The 21,460-nt window shown below is 41.7% G+C and overlaps 1 protein-coding gene and 1 long non-coding RNA gene across 5 annotated transcripts in view; one reads left to right on the top strand and one right to left on the bottom strand.

Annotated features, from left to right (window-relative positions):
- The window catches only part of SEC24B (SEC24 homolog B, COPII coat complex component), a 94,720-nt gene extending 81,408 nt beyond the window's left edge, over positions 1-13,312 (bottom strand). For all 4 annotated transcript variants that reach the window (XM_030864092.3, XM_030864089.3, XM_030864090.3 and 1 more), the window contains exon 1: positions 12,961-13,312. In XM_030864092.3, the coding sequence (XP_030719952.1) occupies positions 12,961-13,087 (127 nt within the window). In that variant the 5' untranslated portion in view covers positions 13,088-13,312. The remainder of the gene's footprint in view (positions 1-12,960) is intronic.
- A 199-nt stretch (positions 13,313-13,511) lies between these two features.
- The window catches only part of LOC115857229 (uncharacterized), a 48,151-nt gene continuing 40,202 nt past the window's right edge, over positions 13,512-21,460 (top strand). Inside the window, exon 1 of the long non-coding RNA XR_009563951.1 lies at positions 13,512-14,070. This is a non-coding gene — a long non-coding RNA (uncharacterized lncRNA). The remainder of the gene's footprint in view (positions 14,071-21,460) is intronic.

Here is a 21,460-nt window from a genome sequence, read left to right on the forward strand (position 1 = left end):
CCACAGCTGTCATGGTCTGAGGAAGCCAAACCACATAGAGAGGTCACCACTCGGGACTCTGGTTTGAAGTCCGAGTCTCTGAGTTATTCCAGTCTAAGTGCCAGATGTGAGAATAAATAAGCCTTCAAGATCATCCCAATCTCCAGCCATCAAAATCATTTTAAGTCTTCCCCGCTGAGGCCCTAGACATCCCAGAGCAAAGCCATCTATGCCATGCCCTGTTCAAAGTCTTAGTTCAACACAGTCTGTGAGCATAATAAAATGGTTGCTTAACCATTGTTTTGTTGTAATTTACTATGTACTAATAGCAACTAGAGCAGCAATTACTGTTTTTAAAAATTCAGAATTCAGATTCTAAAACCAAAATACTATTTATAATAGCACACACACAAAAGGTAGTACTTAAAATACAAATCTAATGAAATATGTGAAGGATCTATACAGAACTGATATACAGAACAAAACAAAACTATATATAGAACAAAACACTGATGAAAGAAATCAAGGATATGGAATGATATACCATGTTTGTGGACTGGAAGACTTGACATTAAGATGTAAATTATCTCAATTTTGATCTTTAGATTCAAACAATACCAATAAAAATACATGAAGGCTCTTTTATGGATATCAACAAGCCGATTCTAAAATTTCTAGGAAAAGGCAAGGATACTAAAATAGCAAAAAACAAACAAAAAACTTTGAGAAAGAACAGTTGGAAGATTTGCATTACCCAATTTCAAGACTTTATATACAACAATAATCAAGAAAGTGTGGTCCAGGGCTTCCCTGGTGGCGCAGTGGTTGAGAGTCCGCCTGCCAATGCAGGGGACACGGGTTCATGCCCCGGTCTGGGAAGATCCCACGTGCCGCGGAGCGGCTGGACCCATGAGCCATGGCCGCTGAGCCCGTGCGCCCGGAGCCCGTGCTCCACAACGGGAGAGGTCATAGCAGTGAGAGGCCTGCGTAGCACACACACACACACACACACACACACACAAAAAGAAAGTGTGGTCCAGACAAAAGGCTAGACATACAGAAAATAATAAAAATAGAGCCACAAAAACACAGTCAACTGATTTTTTGACAATGGTGCCATGGCAATTCAATGGAGGAAAGACAGTCTTTTCAATTGACGGTACTTTTCAATCGATGAATAGTTCATATGCAAAAAAAATGAATCTCAACACATGTCTCAGATCTTAAACAAATATTAAGTCAAAACGAAGCATAGATTTAATGGAAAATTTTAAAACTTATAGGAGAAAATATAGAAGAATATCCAGGTGAATATGGGTTTAGCAATAAGTTCTTACCTATAACACTAAAAGCATGAAATATTGAAAAAGTGAATTTAATCAAATTAAAAACTTTTGCTCTGCAAAAACCACTAAGAGGATTAAAAGACAAGTAGCAGACTAGGAGAAAATATTTGCAAATCACATGCTCAGTAAAGAACTTGTATTCAGAATATATTAAGGACTCTTAAAATTCAACAGTGAGAAAACAGACAACCCAACCAAAAACTGGTTAAAGATGTGAAAAGATAATCACCAAAGAAGATATATGGATGGCAAATGTATGCAAATATGCTCATCATTAGTCAGAGAAATGCAAATTAAAACCCCAATGAGATATCTCTATACACTCATTAGAATGACTGAAACAAAAACCCTGAAAATATCAAATGTTGGCAAAGATATAGTTTAACAGAAACTCTAGTTTATTGTTGGAGCGAATGCAAAATAGTACACCCACCTTGGAAAATGGTTTGGCTGTTTCTTATAAAAGGTTAAACATACACTTACCATATGACCCAGCAGTCCCACTCCTAAATGTTTACCTAAGTGACCTGAAAACTAGTATTCACACAAACCCAGTGCCTGAATGTTTATAGCAGCTTTATTCATGATCACCAGAAGCTGGAAACAACCAAGATATTCAACAACGGAGGAATGGATAAACAATCCTGTTTATACATATACTAGATAGAATACTATGCAGCAATAAAAGGGAACAGAACATTGTTTCATGCAACAGCATAGATGAACATGGTGAAAGAAACCAGACCCAAAAGATGATATATTTTATGGTTCCATTTATACAACACTCTGGAAAAGGTGAAGGAGAACAGCAATGGTTGCCAGGATTTGCAGAAGGGAGAGCTGTTAACTACAAAGGGACTGCATGAAGACATTTTTTTATGGTGATGGAACTGTTCTGAATAGTGTTGTGGTGGTTGATACTTGACTAGTACATGCATTCATCAAAACCCATAGAGCTGTACACTACAAAGAATGAATGAAATTTACTACATGCAAATTTTTGTAAAAAATCAACCAGATGTTGAGAAAATCTAGGATGGAATGCAGACTGTGACAAATCAGTCTAACCTTATTACAAATGTATGATAACCTAACAGAAGGATATTTAGGTAATACACATACAGATAAATAGGCAACAGATATAATTATATAAATAGGTTCACATACTTGGGTTCGTATACATATATATCCCCTAGCTCTGTCTGCTGAGAGAGCCTAGAAACAGTGACACCACAGTAGCAATGAGCACATCCAAGGCCCAGTTTTTGGTTTCTTAACACCATGTCCCAACAAAAGGAACCAGGGCTCCTTGGACGAAGAGCAGGCTCTGGTGCTGCCATAGAGCAAGTAAAAGATGGAGCATCTGCTAATGCCAGAAAGTAAGGAAGTGCTCAAAAAACAAAAGGACGGTGGCCAAAGGACACAACAGCCAAACTGAAAGAGCTCCCAATGGCCAAAGCTGTAACAATTTGAGTAAATATTTTAAATAATGATAGTATTGGCTTATAATCCAAAGAATAAAATAAATATTCTTAAGACCATAATAATATAAATGACTGAATAAGTTTTAAGATGGGAGAGAAAAGGGGGCAAGTCTTCCTTACAGAAAAATTCCGAATATGTAGAAAGAATGAGGGAAAAAGAAAATCACCATTAGAATTCCACAGCAATAATAACCACAGGCAAGAGCGAATGAGGAATGCTAAAATTAGTACATGAAATTTTAAGCGGAGACAGGATAGTAACTTCAAAGTATCTCCCTAAGAATGTTTATTAATTACTGTGGTGATTTTAACATATGCCCACAAATTATTTGATACATCTCGCTCCAGGAGGTAGAACATAATTCCCTTTCTGTTGAATGTAGGCTTGAGTTAAATGAGTTGCTCCCAACAGAGCAGGAAAAAATAAAAAATAGTAATTTTACAGTGGAGGAATCTGGCCTGAATGTGTCCCCCTCCAAATCCGTATGAAGCCCTAACGCCCAATTTGAAGGTATTAAGAGGTGGGGCTTTGGGGAAGTAACTAGGTTTAGATTAGGTCACGAGGGTAGGACCCTCATGAAGAATCAGTATCCTTATAAGAAGAAAACCATTCGAGCAGCGAGAAGACGGAGGTCTACAAGCCACGAAGAGGGTCTTCACCAGAACACAGCTATGCTGGCACCCTGATCTTGAACTGCCAGCCTCTAAAACTGAGAAAATAAATGTCTGTGATTTAAGCCTCCTAGTCTATGGTATTTTGTCATAGTAGCCCAAACTAAGACATCTCTTCAATCAAGTGCCCAAGGTTAACATGACCAGTAATAAAACAAATTGAGATCATGTAACCCCTGATATGACACGATAAGGGCACTTCAACCTCTGGGTATTCTTCCTAAAAAGCTCATAACCCCAGTCTAATCATGGGAAAGCATCAGCAAACCCAAAGTGAGGAACTATCACTTACCAGTCCTGTCAAAGTCCTAAAAAACAAAAAAAAAGACTAAGAAATTGTCATAGACCAGAGGAGACTAAGGCAACACAACTAAATGCAAGATGATATCCTGGATTGGATCCAGGAATGGAAAAAAAAAATAGCGGAAAAACTGGTGAAATGTAAATAAAAATCTGTTTAGTTAACTGTATTTCCCCAATGTTAATTTCCTAGTTTTGATAAAGGTACCATAGTTTTATAAGATGGTAAATCATGAGAGGAAGATGTTAAGACTTTAGAAGAAGCTAAGTGAAGGTTATTGCATTTTCCGTACAGTGTATTACTTCCGCAAATCTAAAATTATTGCAAAATAACAAGTTTTTAAACCATCAATGAAAAAAGTGCTGGAAACGACCTACTAAATTGATTGACAAAATTTTTGAAACAAATGACTACACCAAACATAGCCACCAGAGTGATTTTCCTAAAAAAAAATCTGATTGTTACTTCCTTGTTTAAAGCTTTCTAAGGGTTTTTCTTGCCATCAAGGAAAAATACAAATTCTTTAACATGGCCTGTAAGATAGTGGAAGACAGAATAATCCCTCCTTCATCCCATATGTCCATTTCCTAATCCCTGGAACCTGTGAATATGCTAGGTTACATGGCAAAGGGGAGGTAAGGTTACAGATAGCATTAGGGTCGTTAATCAGCTGACCTTAGAAAAGGGAGAATATCCTAGATAATCCAGGTGAGCTCAGTGTAATCATGAGAGTCCTTAAAAGTGGCAGAGGGGGCTTCCCTGGTGGCGCAGTGGTTGAGAATCCGCCTGCCGATGCAGGGGACACGGGTTCGTGCCCCAGTCCGGGAAGATCCCACATGCCGTGGAGCGGCTGGGCCCGTGAGTCATGGCCGCTGAGCCTGCGCGACCGGAGCCTGTGCTCCGCAACGGGAGAGGCCACAACAGTGAGAGGCCCGCGTACCGCAAAAAAAAAAAAAAAAAAAGGTGGCAGAGGGAAGCAGAAGAGAGTCAGAGGGAGATGTGACTACAGAAGACTCCTCTGAGAGATGCAATGTTGCTGGCTTTGAAGATGGAAAGAGTGGGCCACAAGCTAAGGAATGTGGGTAGCCTCTAGAAGCTGAAAAAGACCTTTGCCTTTGCCTAGAGCCTCTAGAAGTGAATGCAGCCCTAATGACGCCTTGATTTTAGCCCAGTTAGACTTCTAACCTACAGAAGATGAATTCATGTTGTTTTAAGCCACCAGTTTGTGGCAATTTGTTACATCAGCAAAGAGAAAACCAATGCAAAGACCCTTCATGATCTGACCCCTGCCTACCTCTCCCAACTCATTGCTTACCACTCCCCCTTCTCACAATGATTTCCTACAGGTATACCTTAATATACTGCGGGTCCTCACGTGGGTCCGCCAAATTTTGATCAATAAATAAAATGTAATTCTGTTACAACTCAGAATGCCTACTGTTATGATGAAGTGACACAGAATGCTGACCTGGTAGGAAGAGGTATAACTTGCCACAAGAAAAGCAAAGGAGCCACAGCACAGCATCAGGTAAGGTTGTATGCTGGAGCTTTGCCTCAAAAGGCCATCAAAGAGGTTTATTAGGGCAGAATACAACAGTTAAGTTGCCATATAAAGACTTCTGAAGAGGATCAAGTAAATTATGTGATATTTTTCTGAAACTTGCTTTTTAAAAATACAGGTATTCAAAGCTTAATTCCTTCAAGAATGCCACCAAACGCAGTGGTTAAGAATCCGCCTGCCAATGCAGAGGACATGGGTTCGATCCCTGGTCTGGGAAGATCCCACATGCTGGGAAGATCCCACATGCCGCGGAGCAACTAAGTCCGTGCGCCACAACTACTTAGCCTGCTCTCTAGAGCCCACGAGCCACAGCTACTGAGCCCACGTGCCACAACTACTGAAGCCTGCGTGCCTAGAGCCCGTGCTCCGCAACAAAAGAAGCCACCCTAACGAGAAGCCCGTGCACTGCAACAAAGAGCAGCCTCCACTCGCTGCAACTAGAGAAAGCCCGTGCGCAGCAACAAAGACCCCACGCAGCCAAATAATAAATAAAAATAAATTTAAAAAAAAGAATGTCACCAAAAACTCTGGCAGTAAAGTAGCCATGAGTGTGAAAAGGCTGAAAATCACTATTCCACACTCTTACCATAGAAAATTTTTCTCAAGTCATGCTTGTTCACCCCTGACAGTTCACACAGTCTCTTCCCTCTACCTGGAAACTTCAAAAACTCCCTCTACTCCCTTCATCTGACCAACTCTTACTCATTCTTCAGTTCTCAGCTCAGCTCTTCCTCTAGAAGACATTCTCTAACCCTACAAACAGATGCCTGCTTAATGTTGTACTACAGTATTTTGGACAGCGCTTTCCACATGGAACTCTAAGTGTGCACTCTGTAAGTGAAAAACTTGGGCCTAGTTTGCTCTCAGCTCTATCATATCCTTAAGGCTTAGGGTAGTGACTGGCTCATGGAATCCATTATTATATTTTGAAAAAAATTAAGCCCCATAAATAATCCTCAAATATTTCTGTATTAGGCGTTTACCACATCACAATTATCAACAAGAACTATATGATACTGAAAGAGAAAGAATTCAAAACTTAATAGCTTCCACTATGTAAAGTCATTTATACGCTACTATGAGAACAAATATACAAGTCTGACTTTTTTTTTACCTTGGCATTCTACACTTTTTACTCTGTAGTAGTTCAAGTATAAGAACATTTGAAACAAAAGGAAAGTAAAAACCTATTGTATTTCATTACATCTAAAGTGTTTTGACACTGCCACTTTTTCTTCCCTTCTTACCAGATGTATGAGTTTCCTACTGCAAGTATAACAAATTATACAAATTCAATGGCTTGAAATAACACAAATTTATTCTTTTAGAGTTCTCGAAGTCAGAAATCCAAAGTCAGTTTCACTGGGCTAATATCAAGGTACCATGGGCAAAGCTGGTTCCTTCCGAGGCCTGAGGACAGAATCCATTTCTTTGCCTTTTTCAGCTTCTAGTAACCACCTGCATTCCTGAGCTCATGGCCCCTTCCTCCAACTTCAAAGCACAACATCCTAACCTCTGCTCTACGGTCACATTACTTTCTCTGCAGGCTGACTCCTCCAGTTTCTAATAAGGATGGTTGTAATTATATCAGGCCTGCCCAGATCCAGGATAATCTCCCCAACTCTAATCACAGCTGCAGAGGTTTCAGCTGTTCAGCCTGACTGATATTATCATATACAAACTAGATACAGCCTGATTTTCTATAAGCATCTATGCCCTCCTTAGCAAGAGTAAATTATCACAAGATCCACCCAAGGGATAGATCTGCCTCAGTGACATAATCTCCTTTCAGAGATAAGAGTCTCACCAAAGGAAAACTCATTCTATTCCTGCTTTAAGCAAACTCGACATGAAAATCAAAATTTACAAATCAAGTATTTTATGGAAAGTCTAGTCACTATACAAAAAACCATAGGCTCTTAATGTTTCCTCATCCCCCCACCAATCCCACAGAGAAGCAACATTTTTAATGTATTTTTGTTTCATTAGTCGTTTCCTGAATTGAATTTCCAACTTTTTAAAAAAGTCAGATGAAAAGTTTTCATTATCTTTAAAAGATAATGAAAGGTCATCGGAGTACAAACTCCTCTATCCTATTGAGATACAATTCGTACTAATTGGGAGAAGGAGAATCAGATCTAAGAAGGTAATTCATTCATCACTGAGCAATCAAGAAGTCCGTCAATACTCAGCCAGTATGCACTTTAACAATCGTCCTTATCAAACTGTTAAAATGCTCTTGAACCAGCTGGTCAAAAGCCACAGTCCTGACCCTGACTCTCTGCTGCGCCCCACCATGCTGGCCCCTTGCCACACAGCCACTCACGACTTAGCAGCTAAAGGACTAATGCCTGGCACACTGCAGTCTGTCTGAATTCTGCTCTAGGGGCAAGGTTGGTATCCATTCAGTGGTCAGTACATGCAGTACTGATTACTAAATAGTTTGAATATACTACCCCTACCAATAAAGTATCAATAATATTACTAAAATACATTTTTAGTGAGCATAAAATGTATACACACACATACACCTCTAAAGAAATCTGCAATTAGAAATTCCAGTGATTTAAAAACTGGGGAGTCTCAATGACATCTGATTCCCCTGGATTATTCTTCCTGATGGAGGGCTAATAGCCACAAAGGTAACTGTTCCAGTCACTGCTGGCAGACACAGCCTATGCAACCATTTGGATGAAATCTCACTGCACTAAGTATAGGTTATTCCTGCCACTACATCAGTTGTCCTCTTTGGATGTCATGATAATGAGTGCTAAGAGTGAAGGGGCCAAAAGAAAATCAATATTGTTTGAAAACCTACTACATGCCAGGTACTTTACTTTCCTATATATAATCTTATATAATTCTCTCAAGTCCTGTGAAGCACCACTATTGTCATTTTACAAACAAACAAACAGGGACACGAAAGGTCACTAATCCATACAATTTCAAATAGTTGGGAAGTAGTGAAGAAGCCAGGTACTGCAGGTTCCAAAGCCCATTTCACAGAAATACTAGGAAAAACAAGCAAGTTAGGACCTGGCCACTGCCTAGGCAAGGCATTTTACTAGTCCCTCCCCCCTCCCTACTTCATCCGCTTTTTCCTCAGTTCCTCTTACAGGCAGCTTTCAGCACACAATTTTAGAAAACTTAAAACCGATGAAACCCCTCTTCCCGCAAACCAGCTAGCTGAGGTAGTGGCCTATTAGAGGAAACCTTCCAAGAGCAGATTCGTGGGAGGGAGTGTAAAAAAATAATAGACAAGTTCACTTACTCCATTGACTGCCTACTGCATGCTGCCATGGAATGTGATGAGGAAAACTCACGCGGTATCTGCCACATGAAGAATTTCTATCCTGGTATTTTGAAGGGGACCCTCATTTGCTAAGCGTCTCATTTTGCTAAGCACCAGGTACCTTAAAAAATAGTACCTCATTTAATGTAATCTTCTCAACAACCCTACGAGGGAGGTATTATTATCCCCCGAAGTCCAGAGATGTTAAGTAATTTTCTCCACAAAACCCTGGGCTGTAACAGAGCCTACAGCCTTTTCACTAGCCCACACTTTCTGACAATTCTGAGTATGCTTAGCCTACTGGAAATAATAGTGGCTTCCCCAGGGCTGAATATAACATGATCTGCTCTAACACGCAGTGCTGACTGTGAAGATACTCTCATTTCTAGGAAAGTCTGCTGAAGATTGGCTCAAAATCTGTTCTATTTCAACGTCTTTAGCATCTAATAAATACTTCAGGGTTCACAGATGAATCAGAAAGATGGAAGTTAGCTGAAATACTAGGATCAGTAGCAATGAATGTGATTTACAAAAATCAGTACAGATATAACCTCAGAAACTGAGGGGGAGGGAGTGGCATGGGAATGAAAATACAATAAAAATAACCAAAGCAATACAGCAACAACAATAAAAACTAAACCCAGATAAAAGACACTTGTTTATATATTTTTTAAGATCCTTGAGATATCTATTAATCAACCTAGGGGGAAATGATGTGTGCAGAAAGCTATGTTATACCATGGCAGTATCTTCATGAGAGGACTTGATGCTTCTGGTTAGCTAGAAAGGAAGACTAGAAACCTGAGACACAGATACTGCTCTGATCAAAAGAAACTTACTTCAGACACACTAGGGAGATTTGTATCATTTTAAATTTTGCATGTGCTCTCAAAGTTGAAGGGTTTCCTATAACCTACCAGAGAGTATTGCTGAGTGAATGGTGTATTTATTTATAGCTTCCATAATGAATTCTCATAATTCCCATTACTATCTCATCTTCCTTGCATTATTAACAATTAAAATGATAAAACTGCCAGTAGTATCATTCTTGGAAAAGGCACATGGAAGGAAGAAAACACATTTTCATTTGAAAATGAGCACCACTTGCTTCCTAAACATAGAATTAAAAAGCAGTGTTTTACTGGTAAATTTGGGTGACCCACCGCCCCCAAAAATTCTAAAAAGACCTCTTTCAATTTAAGTTGATTGGGGGAATTATGGGGTTATGCCATCATTACCAGGATATTATTCACTCAGTCTTCCCTTGTTTGAGGACTCAGTTTTGGAAGGACTCTCAAAAGGCAGAGTAAAAGTTGAAAAATGTTCAACTAATACTTCATGTGAAAATACAAATAATTCTAAACCGCCCACATGGTGCTCAATGAAAAACTAAAGTACAGAAATATAACTTCAAGGAAGGAAGTTTAAAAAGAAATATTTCAAAGAAGTCAAATTCTATCTTCAAATAAATGGGGGAAAGCATGTTAACAATTAAACATAGAAAATAAGGAAAAGTAATAATGAAGGCCCGATTTCTGCCTCCCTACCCTTTCCAATATCAAAGTTTCTAATAAGAGACTTCTTAGAGTCTGTTAATAGAAAGAGATTGGACTTGGAACTAGAAGACTGTATTAGACTTCATTTAACAAATGTTTAATGAGACTATAACTTGTTCTAGGCCCTGAATATACAGCAGTGAACAGGAGGCAGGCTGCTACCCTCAAGAAGCTTATACGGGCATTGGTGAAAAACACCCACCCAAAACTTTCTGGATCTGTTCAATTAGAGAAGTGAACTAGGTGTTTTACAGACTGTGTTCCCAAAACACCTGGACCTCCACCTCTATTTTAATCACAACAGCTCTGCTTTTTTCTGATTTCTATAGCAGGGCTCTGCAGGAAAACAAATCTGTTTTTAAAAATGTTTGATAACCGCTAAGCTAAGTGATCTCTAAGTACCATTCCAGTTTTACAACTCTGTCTTCTGTGATGCTTCAAACTCATACTTCTGACCTATTTCCTCTTCACCGTGCTGGAATTCCACGGAGATATATTAAAAGGCAAACTAGTTTACGTGGGGCTAAAGAATCAACCACAAACCTGAATGACTGCTTAATCGTTATCTATGGGTGCCAAATACCATATAGCAAAAATTACTTTTTTCTAAGATTAACAAACAAAACAAAAACAGATTTGATCTTGTTATTTACCTACTTAAGCTACTGACTTTTACAAAAAACAAACAATAATTAACTCTAGTTCTTTATCTTAATTTCTAAATTCCTTAGCATTTAAGGCCTTTCTGTAACTTGGCCCCTTTTAGGTATTCTTGGGTTTTCCCTCTCACCCAACACCCTTTCTGCCTCTTAGTTTCTAAATTTTGAGACTTCTGTTCATGTCCTTGAGACAGCCCTCCTCTCCTATCCATCCCTGTCAAATCCCTCAAGGTCATAACCAACTCAAATGTCACCAAAATACACGTCAATTTACAAGAAAGGCAGGGATTCTGTCTTTTCTACTAGGCTAACCTTGAGTCCCCAACTGGCAAGCATGCAAAAAATGTTGAAATGAATTATGTCAGAGTAACGATTATAAACAGCAGAAATCAAGCATCATCTATTTTTGGCTTCTAAATGTATTAACTGATTTGTTTTTACATATTTAACAGCCTGATCACAACTGATATCGTGCCATTCCTTGAGCGTTCACAAAATTTGTTAAGGCTGAGGTAAATACTTGCCACTCTAAAAACTGTACACTAAGACAATAATGCATACTCAGAAAATCAAGACACAATCCTTGGATCACTATTAATCATGGATTTAAAATATTCTAAAAGACTTGGGATCGCTTCCTAAATTATCATGTTCTAGTTCCTCCACACACAAAGCTATTCTAAAAACAAAACAAAAACAAGAATTTATATCAAGTTTACAAGAACAAAACCTGCTCACAAATAATATCTTCATGTATGTTCAGGACAGAAGTACAAAACCTACTACACTGCTCACATTCAAAACCCACAGAGTAAACAATGACCAGTGAAAGTAAAGCACGAAATACTGACAAGTATGGCTGATCAAAAGGATAAGGCTAAGCCATCACGTTTGACTTATGAAAAAAATTCAACTTCTGGTTCTCAGGATAAACGATAAACTGCAAGCTTGAAAAGTATCAGTTATAAAATTTAGACGCTGGCTGAACTGGTTTATAAAGTCTAGTAAGTTTTCATTTCACAGATTGGATAAAATAGGTCAGTCCAACAACCATTTTTAAAGAGTACCAGCAGACCTTGTTCTCTTTTACAGAGAACCAGACATATTCTTCTTAAGTATTCAGTCCATCACTTTCGAGAGTTCTCATCTAAAATGTTATCGTCTATAAAGGGAGGCCCCCTCTCCCCCGGCCCCAGCCACGAACATTCCAAATCTCAAGATGAGGGAATACTAGAGCCGATCATTTTTCAGCTGAAACTCGCGCATCCCCAAAGCCCGCGACCTTAGTAAGAAAGCGCTTTCACGGTGCATTGGCTGCTGCCGGTATGAAGGCCTTGCCTCAAACCGGGCCAACTCTGGCACGTTTTTGTGTTTTTGAAAGTGAAGCTGGGGGGGGCGGCGGGGGGAAACACCCAGATCTAAAAGTATTCGTTTAAATCCGTTTGACACCTGCTCCCTTTCAAACACGACCAGCAAACTCCAAACGCTCGAGTAGCGGCCGCAGCAGCAATGACAGATCTTGAGGCCGAACTGGGTCAGGGTTACAGTTACACTTGTGTTGCATCTTTACACCCTTTGTCTACAAACTTGGGCACTAACTTCAGTTCCCTTCCAGGCAGCGTGCTCGCCGGGCCTCAGAAATCAGAGCAATTTTCCTGAGACAGGAAGGGCACAACCCTCCCAGCTCCATGGCTACACCAGCCTTCCACGGACCACGCACTCTGCGGCCTCGGCTTTTCGCCCGGTATCTGGGCGAAGGGGTCGCCCGTGGAAACTCCCCTGCGCCCGGGCTGGATAAAAGGGATTTCACGCGGTGTCTTGTCTCCCCCTTTTCTATGGCCCCTACTCGTCCCCGTGGTTTCGGGCCCGGGGTCACACTACAGAGACAGTCCTGCTCCCTGATTCCCTGGGCCGGCCCCCGCGCCGGGCCGCCCCTCCCCCCCAGCCCCCCCCAAAACCCCGGGGCCGACCCCCGCCTCGTGCCGCCCCCCACCCCGCCCCGGCAGCCGCCCCCCCTCCCACCGCCCTCCCTCCCGCCCCGCCCGATTCGGCCGCGCAGGCTGCCCCGCCAGCACTAGGCCCCGCGCTCCGCCCCGGCCGCCCTCCTCACCGTTCTGCTGGTGAGGCCCCGGGCCCGGGCCCGCGGGCGCGGCGGCTCCTGAGGCGGCGGCTCCGCCAAGCTTGGGCGGGATCCGGGAGCTGGCGGCCGGATGAGGTGACCCGGCGGGGGCCGACATGACGGCACTGCGGGCGGCGGCCGCGGCTCCGCTTCGGGTAGTTGGGCGGAGGGAAGGGAAGGGAAGGCGGAGCCGGAGCGGCGAGAGGAAGAGGAAGGAACGCGCCCGGCGTCACCGACGGAGTCACCCGGGACCTTGGCTGGAGTGCTCGCGCTCCGCCCTGGAGCCTAGCTCGGCCGCTGCGGGCGCCGGAACCCCTCCCGGCCCTGCCCCGCCGCCGCCTCGAGCCCCGAGACGCGGGACTCCCACCCCGCGGGTCGCTCCCGGCAGGCGCTGACTGTGCGAGCCGCAGCGCCCCCTGCAGGCGCAGCCCGGCGCGCCCAGGCCGGAGGCGGGGCGCGGGGCGGCAGCCTCCCAGCCAGCCCTGCGTTCTCGGGCCCGGGCTGACCTGTTGTCGCCTCGGGGCGAAAGGGGTGGACCAGGATAGATGGCGCTGGGCCCGCTCCCACGTGGGGCGGAGGCAGGAGCGCGGCGGGCCTGGGCCGGGCGGTGCGGTGCGGGGACGGGGTTCCAGAGCTGCGGGGTGACCTCCGGAGACCAAGGCAGCGCCTGGCCGGACTGACCCCGCTCACCCTTCCTCCGAAGAGGAACCCTGGGTTTGGCTTTTTTTTTTTTTTTTTAATCTTGAGGTGTTTTCCCCCTTAATATTAAATCCTAAAGGAAATAGACATTCAAGCTCCCTGTCCGTAGGGAATTATAATCCTGGGCAAAAGAAAAAGAATTATTTCTCTATGATAAACACAGTATCTCAATAAGAATTGAGAACTTTTCCCACTGACTTAAATCCTGGGAAAGGAAAGGGGGAAATGGAGTATAAGGGAAGCTGAAAGGCAAACTTTATCGTCCTCATGATTTTTGCCAAGAGTTGGCTCATCCTGTTGATGTTCAGAAGAGAAGCTGTAACACCCAAAGCAAGAACTCAGCGTGGTTTGTCTTCGCTTATGAAATCGTTGAATCTCTGGCCTGTCCCAGCATGTTAACTGGTAAGCAAGCCCTGGGACTGCATTACCCAAGTCGTTTTGCCATCTTGGAATCCTGAGTATGCTACAGTCATTCTGTGTTTGTTAGAAATGAAATTGTTCAAAAGCGTCGAATTCCGAATGGGATGTTGCAAGGTTGTATTTCTGGAGCGATGTCTAATTACTGAATGATTATGCCAAACATAAAGTGTGTTGTAGTCCTAGAATAATGCGAAGCTTCCCTTTAGTTGCTGCCGTGAATTAATGATACTTGGTGCTTTAATGCACCAAATGAATTACAAATAGGATTTCAGTAGTTGGATTTGTACTTTTGTTTTTGGAATTTATCTTTATTCTTATTTCCATAATTCGGATTAATTTTTCCTTTCCATTTTATACACTACACTAATAAGCAACCCAAGCGATACTTTTACATTACAATATCCAGAAGCTAAAATATACTAGTTCCTGCATGTGAAAGATGCATTAAGCCAAATTCTTAGGTTTAAAAGCCAATAATTTTGTTAAATGTAAATTTTCAGAATCTTTAGAGAAAATTACACTGTACAGATATTATAACACAATCCTGTCCTAGAAAGCAATATCCCATTATATATATATATATATATCCCATAATAAAACTACTTGAATTTTTTAACATTTTAGGTAGATAATTTCAAAGAAATACAAAGTAAGAGAAAGTAGTATAATGGACCATATATACTCATCAGCCAGCGTCAACATTTGTCAGTTCAGGGCTAATCTTGCTTATCTATACTGGCACCAACATCCACTCTCCCGAGATTAAGTTTTTTTCTTTTTGGCTGCGCTGTGCAGCATATGAGATCTTAATTCCCTGACCAGGGATCAGTTCCACTGCCCCCTGCAGTGGAAGTGTGGAGTCTTAACCACTGAACAGCCAGGGAAGTACCTTCTGAGATTATTTTGAAATGAATTTCAGACATATCATGTTATCAGTAGGTATTCAACATGTATCTCTAAATGTATAACATAAACACAATACCGTTACTATACCTAAAATCATTAAAAATAATTCATTAGTATCATCAAATATACAGTCCACAATTGTCTTTTGTAATAGTTTGTACTTTCTGGGTTTTAGGATTTTCAACAATACATCATCCATCTACACAAAATGGGCAAGCACTTTTCTACAGCATTTCCAGCTTTTCCGCAAAAACCTAAGCCCCCGCATAAGCAAAAGACCACACTCTGCTTCATCGAGAAGATTACACGATTACAGATTCCAATGCTGCCTTTGAAAAATGGCTCAGAGAAAAGCCCTGTATTAAGGGCTGCTATTATAAGGGTAAGGGAATAACGAGCCAATTGGCTTTCTGTCCTTGGAATGTATCCTCTTGGGCAGGGGTCCCCAACCCCCGGGCCACGGACTGGTACCTGCAGCTCCCCATCGCCCTCATTACTGCCTGAACCATCCCCCCGACCCGCTGCCTCATCTGTGGAAAAATCGTCTTCCACGAAACTGGTCCCTGGTGCCAAAAAGGTTGGGGACCGCTGCTTTGGGGTATAAGAAGCCCGTTTTAATCACAGGTATATGGACTGAAGTTGAGCCCCGTCTCTTTAGGGGAGACTCCTAAAGAAGGACGGGGACTCTGTGTTTTAACCCATCTTCCCCACAGTCTTTATCACCTAAGCTCTTTCCACCTGTCTGCTAATTCACCGTGGTATTTTCTAGCATGCTTGTAAGAATCTTTTGCATGACAGATCCTACAACCTTTATGAAGATATGTTATTTCACTCTACTGCTTTAAGTCCCATGACTGCTATCAGTGAAGAAAATGAGGAATAGGATGAAGGATTGAATGAATGCTTACCATGTACCAGGCACTGTGCTAGTCACTTTAGATATATTCCCCCCTCCCATTTAGTCCTCACAATAACTCTATTGGATATTTTTCTTATCCCCATTTTACCAGAGGAAACTAAGGCTTATATAGAGTTCAAGTAATCTTAGTAAAAATCATGAACCTGTAAATGGCAGAACCAGAGCTCAAACCAAAGTCTGTTTAGCTCCAAAGTCTTTGCTCTATTCACTACGTAGTATACTTGATTAATTTACATTTTTCTTCATAAAGCTATGCTAATTATTATGTACTGTTTTGCTTGTCAAAGGATTTTCAGTTTTACATATTTAGAATTTGTTCCAGTGACATTTAGAATGGCAAATCTCAAAGTGTTTGAAATGCAAGTTCTCAGGTCCCACCACAGACCTACTGAACTCTGGAGATGCGACCCAATAGCAAACTTTCCTGGTGTTTCTGATGCACAAGAAAATTTGAGGACCACTGCTTTGAATCGCAAGGTTAAGCTGAATTGGTTCATTCTTTTCAACATCAGGAAACGATGGTCCTTGTCTTCAGGACGTTTCTCCATTCTTTGGCCAGTCATTAAAAGTGATACTTTGTTCCAGGAGCGTCAAATATGGTAGCGTCAATCTTAATTGTTTTGATGGGCAATGTGAAGATAAATGCTCTTGCCCAGTTTGTGTTCAATGGGAAAAAGTGCTATAATTGAAAGTAAGCCCTGCCACAGGTGCAGGAGGGACATTTTTGCTGAATGTCAAATTCTGACACACGTATCACTATTTGTCACCCCCAATTTAGGACTCACATTCTCTGTAACAGAAGTTGTGGGAGCCTTGGACAACTGAACACCTCTTTTTATCTCAAAAAATGCTAATCCAGGTCCTTCTCTGTTGTACCTGGCTTCCCATCTTCCTCAGCTTTTTTTTTTCCCCTCTAGTTTTTAAATTACATGTGACCTTTGTAGAATACCTTTCCTCTTTCAGTGGCATTCCCTATTAGATGTCCCTCTCCCAATATGAAGACATGATTTTCTTCTTTCCTCTCCTTTTTCTGATCTCTTTACACATTTATTGCATTTTTAGTAGGCCAGGTATTGGGGATACAAAGATTAATAGGATGTAATCTGTCCCTGAAGATCCTATGCAGGATCATTTACATATAATCCTACTTTCTTATATTTATTTCTTGATCTTTTTTCTACAAACTTGTGTTATTTTTTTCTCACATTCCTTGTGAATCTTTGTTTCTCCTTTTTATTAGGGCCAGCTGTCCCCAACCTTTTTGGCACCAGAGACCAGTTTTGTGGAAGATAGTTTTTCCACAGACAGGGTGGGGGCGATGGGGGATGGTTCAGGCGGTAATGCAAGCAATGGGGAGGGATGGGGAGGGATGGGGAGGGACGGGGAGGGACGGGGAGGGACGGGGAGCGGCAGATGAAGCTTCACTCGCTCACCCGCTGCTCACCGCCTGCTCTGCGGCCCGGTTCCCAGCAGGCCGTGGACCGGTACTGGTCCCTGGCCCGGGAGTTGGGGACCCCGATTAGGGCATGCTAAGTTGAGTTCCAGGACATATTATGATGGGAAGAAATAATTTCTCTGATGTTCATATCTTTTGATCACTTATGTTGATGTAATTTAACTATCATTTAAGTCTCAACTGTCTAAGACAAACTAAGATCCTAAAAGAAAAAAAGAAAGGTGGGATTTTTTTAGGCAAATAATTACCACATAGTCAGCCTACGTGCAAAAGTGCACTTACAGAAAATTCTCTCAAGTTCTCACTTAGAATATTTGGCTATTATTTTAGCTATACTGTAATTTCTGTAGTTATCCACTTATCCAGCCCCCAGCAGGTTAGAAACAATGAATCACGAGGCAGGAGAAGGAAACACTGTTGATATAGGCACAGTGAGAGCAGCAATCACCATCAGAATATTGAAAAAATGGAAGAACTTAAATGCACAGCAGTCTGGGGCAATTAGTTAAATTGAACAACCCTGTATATTACACTGAGAATATGATAAACATAGCCCACAGGTCTCTACCATCTGAGAATTTCTTACCTGGTATGCTGAAGGGCATTGACAGCAGGGATATACAACCCATTTTTAGAACCTTATAAACTCTTTTACATATGAACAGGTTAGGTTCCCAAAGCTCCTTGTTCATAAGTCCCAATATTCACAAATCCAGGGTAAACTCTCCTAGGCCACAAGTGTATTTCCACCAAACAGAAAAATGAGCTTTTTTTTTTTCCCCCGCTTTTCCTTTTTTTTTTCTGGCTGTGCCACACAGCTTGCAGGATCTTAGTTCCCCGACCAGGGATTGAACCCAGGCCCCCAGCTGTGGAAGCTTAGATTCCTAACCACTGGACTGCCACTTTTGGGAATTCCCAAAAGTGAGCTTCTTTGAAGCTTTAGAACCAAGCTTACTCTTCTCTTTTTGTTTTGCTGATATAAGATGTAAAGTGATGCTTCTCAAAATTTAATGTGCCTATGAATCACTTGAGGATCTTGTTAAAATGCAAATTGTGATTTGGTAGGTTTGGGAAGGCCTGAGATTCTGAAATTCTAGCCAGCTCCCAGGTGATGCTGATGCTTCTGATCCTGGACCACACTTTGAGCAGCAAGGTTCCAAAGGGCATCTTTTCATTTACATTTGAAAGTCCATTGAGGGAAGGAATGCCCCTCTTTGCAATCCTAAGGGAACCTCTTAGTAGCTATAGTGTATTCCCACCGTTCCTGTTGATGTACAGATTAAAATGGGTCTGGAATTTCCCTGGCTTTCTACACCAGCAGTACTTTCTTAGGCCTTTAAGATACTGAAACACCTCCTAATGGGTTAATGGGTGCCCAGTGTTGACACTGATCATCTTGCCACCCATTCAACAATGTTTCCATTTTGCCAATTCCTTTTCCTCTTGCTGGTTATTGTTTGTTGTAGAAAGATGGTGTATTAGCTCAGGCGGCCGTAACAAAATACCATAGCCTGGGTAGCTTAAACAACAGAAATTTATTTTCTCACAGTTCTGGAAGCTGGAAGTCTGAGATCAGGGTGCCAGCATGGTCAGGTTCTGGTGAGAGCCCTCTTCCTGGCTTGCAGACCTCCACCTTCTCATTGTGTTCTCACACGGTGAAGGGAGAGCTATCTCTCTGGTGTCTCTTCTGTTTTTTTAAAAAATTTTTATTCATTTATTTATTTATTGTTGGCTACGTTGGGTCTTCATTGCTGTGCATGGGCTTTCTCTAGTTGCGGCGAGCAGAGGCTACTCTTCGTTGTGGTGCGTGGGCTTCTCATTGCGGTGGCTTCTCTTGTTGCAGAGCACGGGCTCTAGGCACGCGGGCTTCAGTAGCTGTGGCTCACGGGCTCAGTAGTTGTGGCTCACAGGCTCTAGAGCACAGGCCGCAGCTTAGTTGCTCCGCGTCATGTGGGATCTTCCTGGACCAGGGATCAAACCCGTGGCCCCCACGTTGGCAGGCAGATTCTCAATCACTGCGCCACCAGGGACTTCCCTTCCTACAGGGGCACCAGTTCTATCAGATCATGGTTCTACCTTCTGACCTCATTTAACCTTAATCACCTCCTCAAAGACCCTGTTTCCATTACGGGCACATGAGGGATGGTGGTGGTTAGGGCTTCAACATACGAATGTAGAAGCAACACAGTTCAGAACCAGAGGGGGCCTTTAGGTGACCCCCGATGCGCCTCTTCTTTGGCTGCAACACACTGTTTACTTATCCAGGAAAAATACTCTTATTTTCCAGCTCTGCTATGACATGAAAGGGCTGGGAAGCTCTACCCTAGACGAAAATTAGTTTGTACAATCTTTAGTGCCATCTGCTGGAAGCAGGTAAAGTTGATATACTGTTGCTCAGTATTTTAAAAAAAAAAGGGCTGATTTTTTAAAATGAAACTTTGTAAGTTAAAATATCATAAGGAGTGTTTCTGTTTTACAGAAGATTAAGTTAATTTTTCTGTTACTACTTGAAAGGATAAACTTCAATTACGTGAAAAAAATCTGTTGTGTGAAACACAATTCCCTATTCAAAAAAGGCCAGATTAAAAACATGTCGAAGATACCAATTCATTTAGAGAGCCATACTTTTAAAAAACACTATGACGGCAAGATGTCTAAAAAGCTTGCCATATAAAAAATGTCCAGGAATTTGGGGGATTTGGACTAGAGAAGAAAAGACCAGGCAAAATGATAAACTTCCTAAAAGCTTTGAAAGCTTTCTTCTGAAGAGTGGTAAGCCTGTTGCTTCAGATGTCAGAACAAGGACAAATGAGTTGAATTTTGATACATGAAATACTTTCAAGCACAGATCCTGGGACTCCTGGAGAAGGTATCCCCACACTGGGAGGGAGGTTTAGCTACTTTCTCCTAATTCCAGATTCCATAGCCTGTCATTCTATTTGTCATTTGGATTTCATTTAGTTTGATATTTTCAGTAATTAAGAAACCTTTATTAATATCCTTAAAGTCTTCAAAGGCATATCCAACTCTAATTCCTGTAAAATTTAAATCTCTGTCATGGGCTAAATTGCATCCCCTCATATTTCATATGTTGAAGTTCTAACCCCTGATAACTCAGAATGTGACTGTATTTGGAGATAGGACCTTTAAAGAGGTAATTAAGGTAAAATGAGGTCATATGAATGGGCCCTAATCCAATCTGGCTGGTGTCCTTATAAGAAGATGAAAGATCATGTGAGGACACACAGAGAGAAGATACTATCTGCAAACTATCTGCAAACCAGGGAGAGAGGCCTCAAAAGAAACCCACCCTGCTGAAACCTTGATCTTGGACATCTAGTTTCCAGAACTATGAGAAAATACATTTTTATTGTTTTAAGTTACCCAGTCTGTGGTATTTTGTCATGGCAGCCCTAGTAAACTAAACAATGTCCTTCCTGTGAGGTCCTTCCTTTCCTCTATATTATATTCAGGTATTGAAGTAGAGTTTCTTTACTTTCTTGGTTCATAATCTCTTTCAAAAAGGTTTTTTTTTTTTCTTCTTATAATAGCCTTCTTCTTCACTAATGAAAAGTAGAAATCAAGTAGATTCCTATGCACAGTTGCTGTGTAATAGACTAAAATAGTCCTTATCACATGCTAGCAAGCATATAATATTATAGGGCTTAAGCTACAGGAAACTTGGTACGAGAGAGTTATTTTAAACAAGAATTTCTCCCAGGAAATTTTCTCCTTTTAAATATAACAAGGTAGGGAATGTAGGCAAACATTCAGGAAAAGAGAAATACACATTCCAGGGGATGCCACGTGCTTCTTACCAAGAAGAGAAGAATAACCAGGAGACCTCCAGCCGTCCTCTGGGTGTGGCTGGTACACAGGGACACTGGAACCCATGGCTTCTCACTTTTACATCATGTGGGAAGAAGGTAGTGAACAAAGTGGAAGCAAAGTCCCTCTGAGGGACTGGGGGATTGAAAGAGCAGTAGGAGATTTTAGCTATCATGAGTAAGGAACTTCGGAGAGAGGAAATATATACAGAGGTATTGTAGGAAGCTTTCCTTTCTGCTTTTTCAGTGAAAGGCCTCTGTATT

The sequence above is a fragment of the Globicephala melas genome, chromosome 5, assembly GCF_963455315.2.
Source record: "Globicephala melas chromosome 5, mGloMel1.2, whole genome shotgun sequence".
In the NCBI taxonomy this organism is placed as follows: Eukaryota; Metazoa; Chordata; class Mammalia; order Artiodactyla; family Delphinidae; genus Globicephala; species Globicephala melas.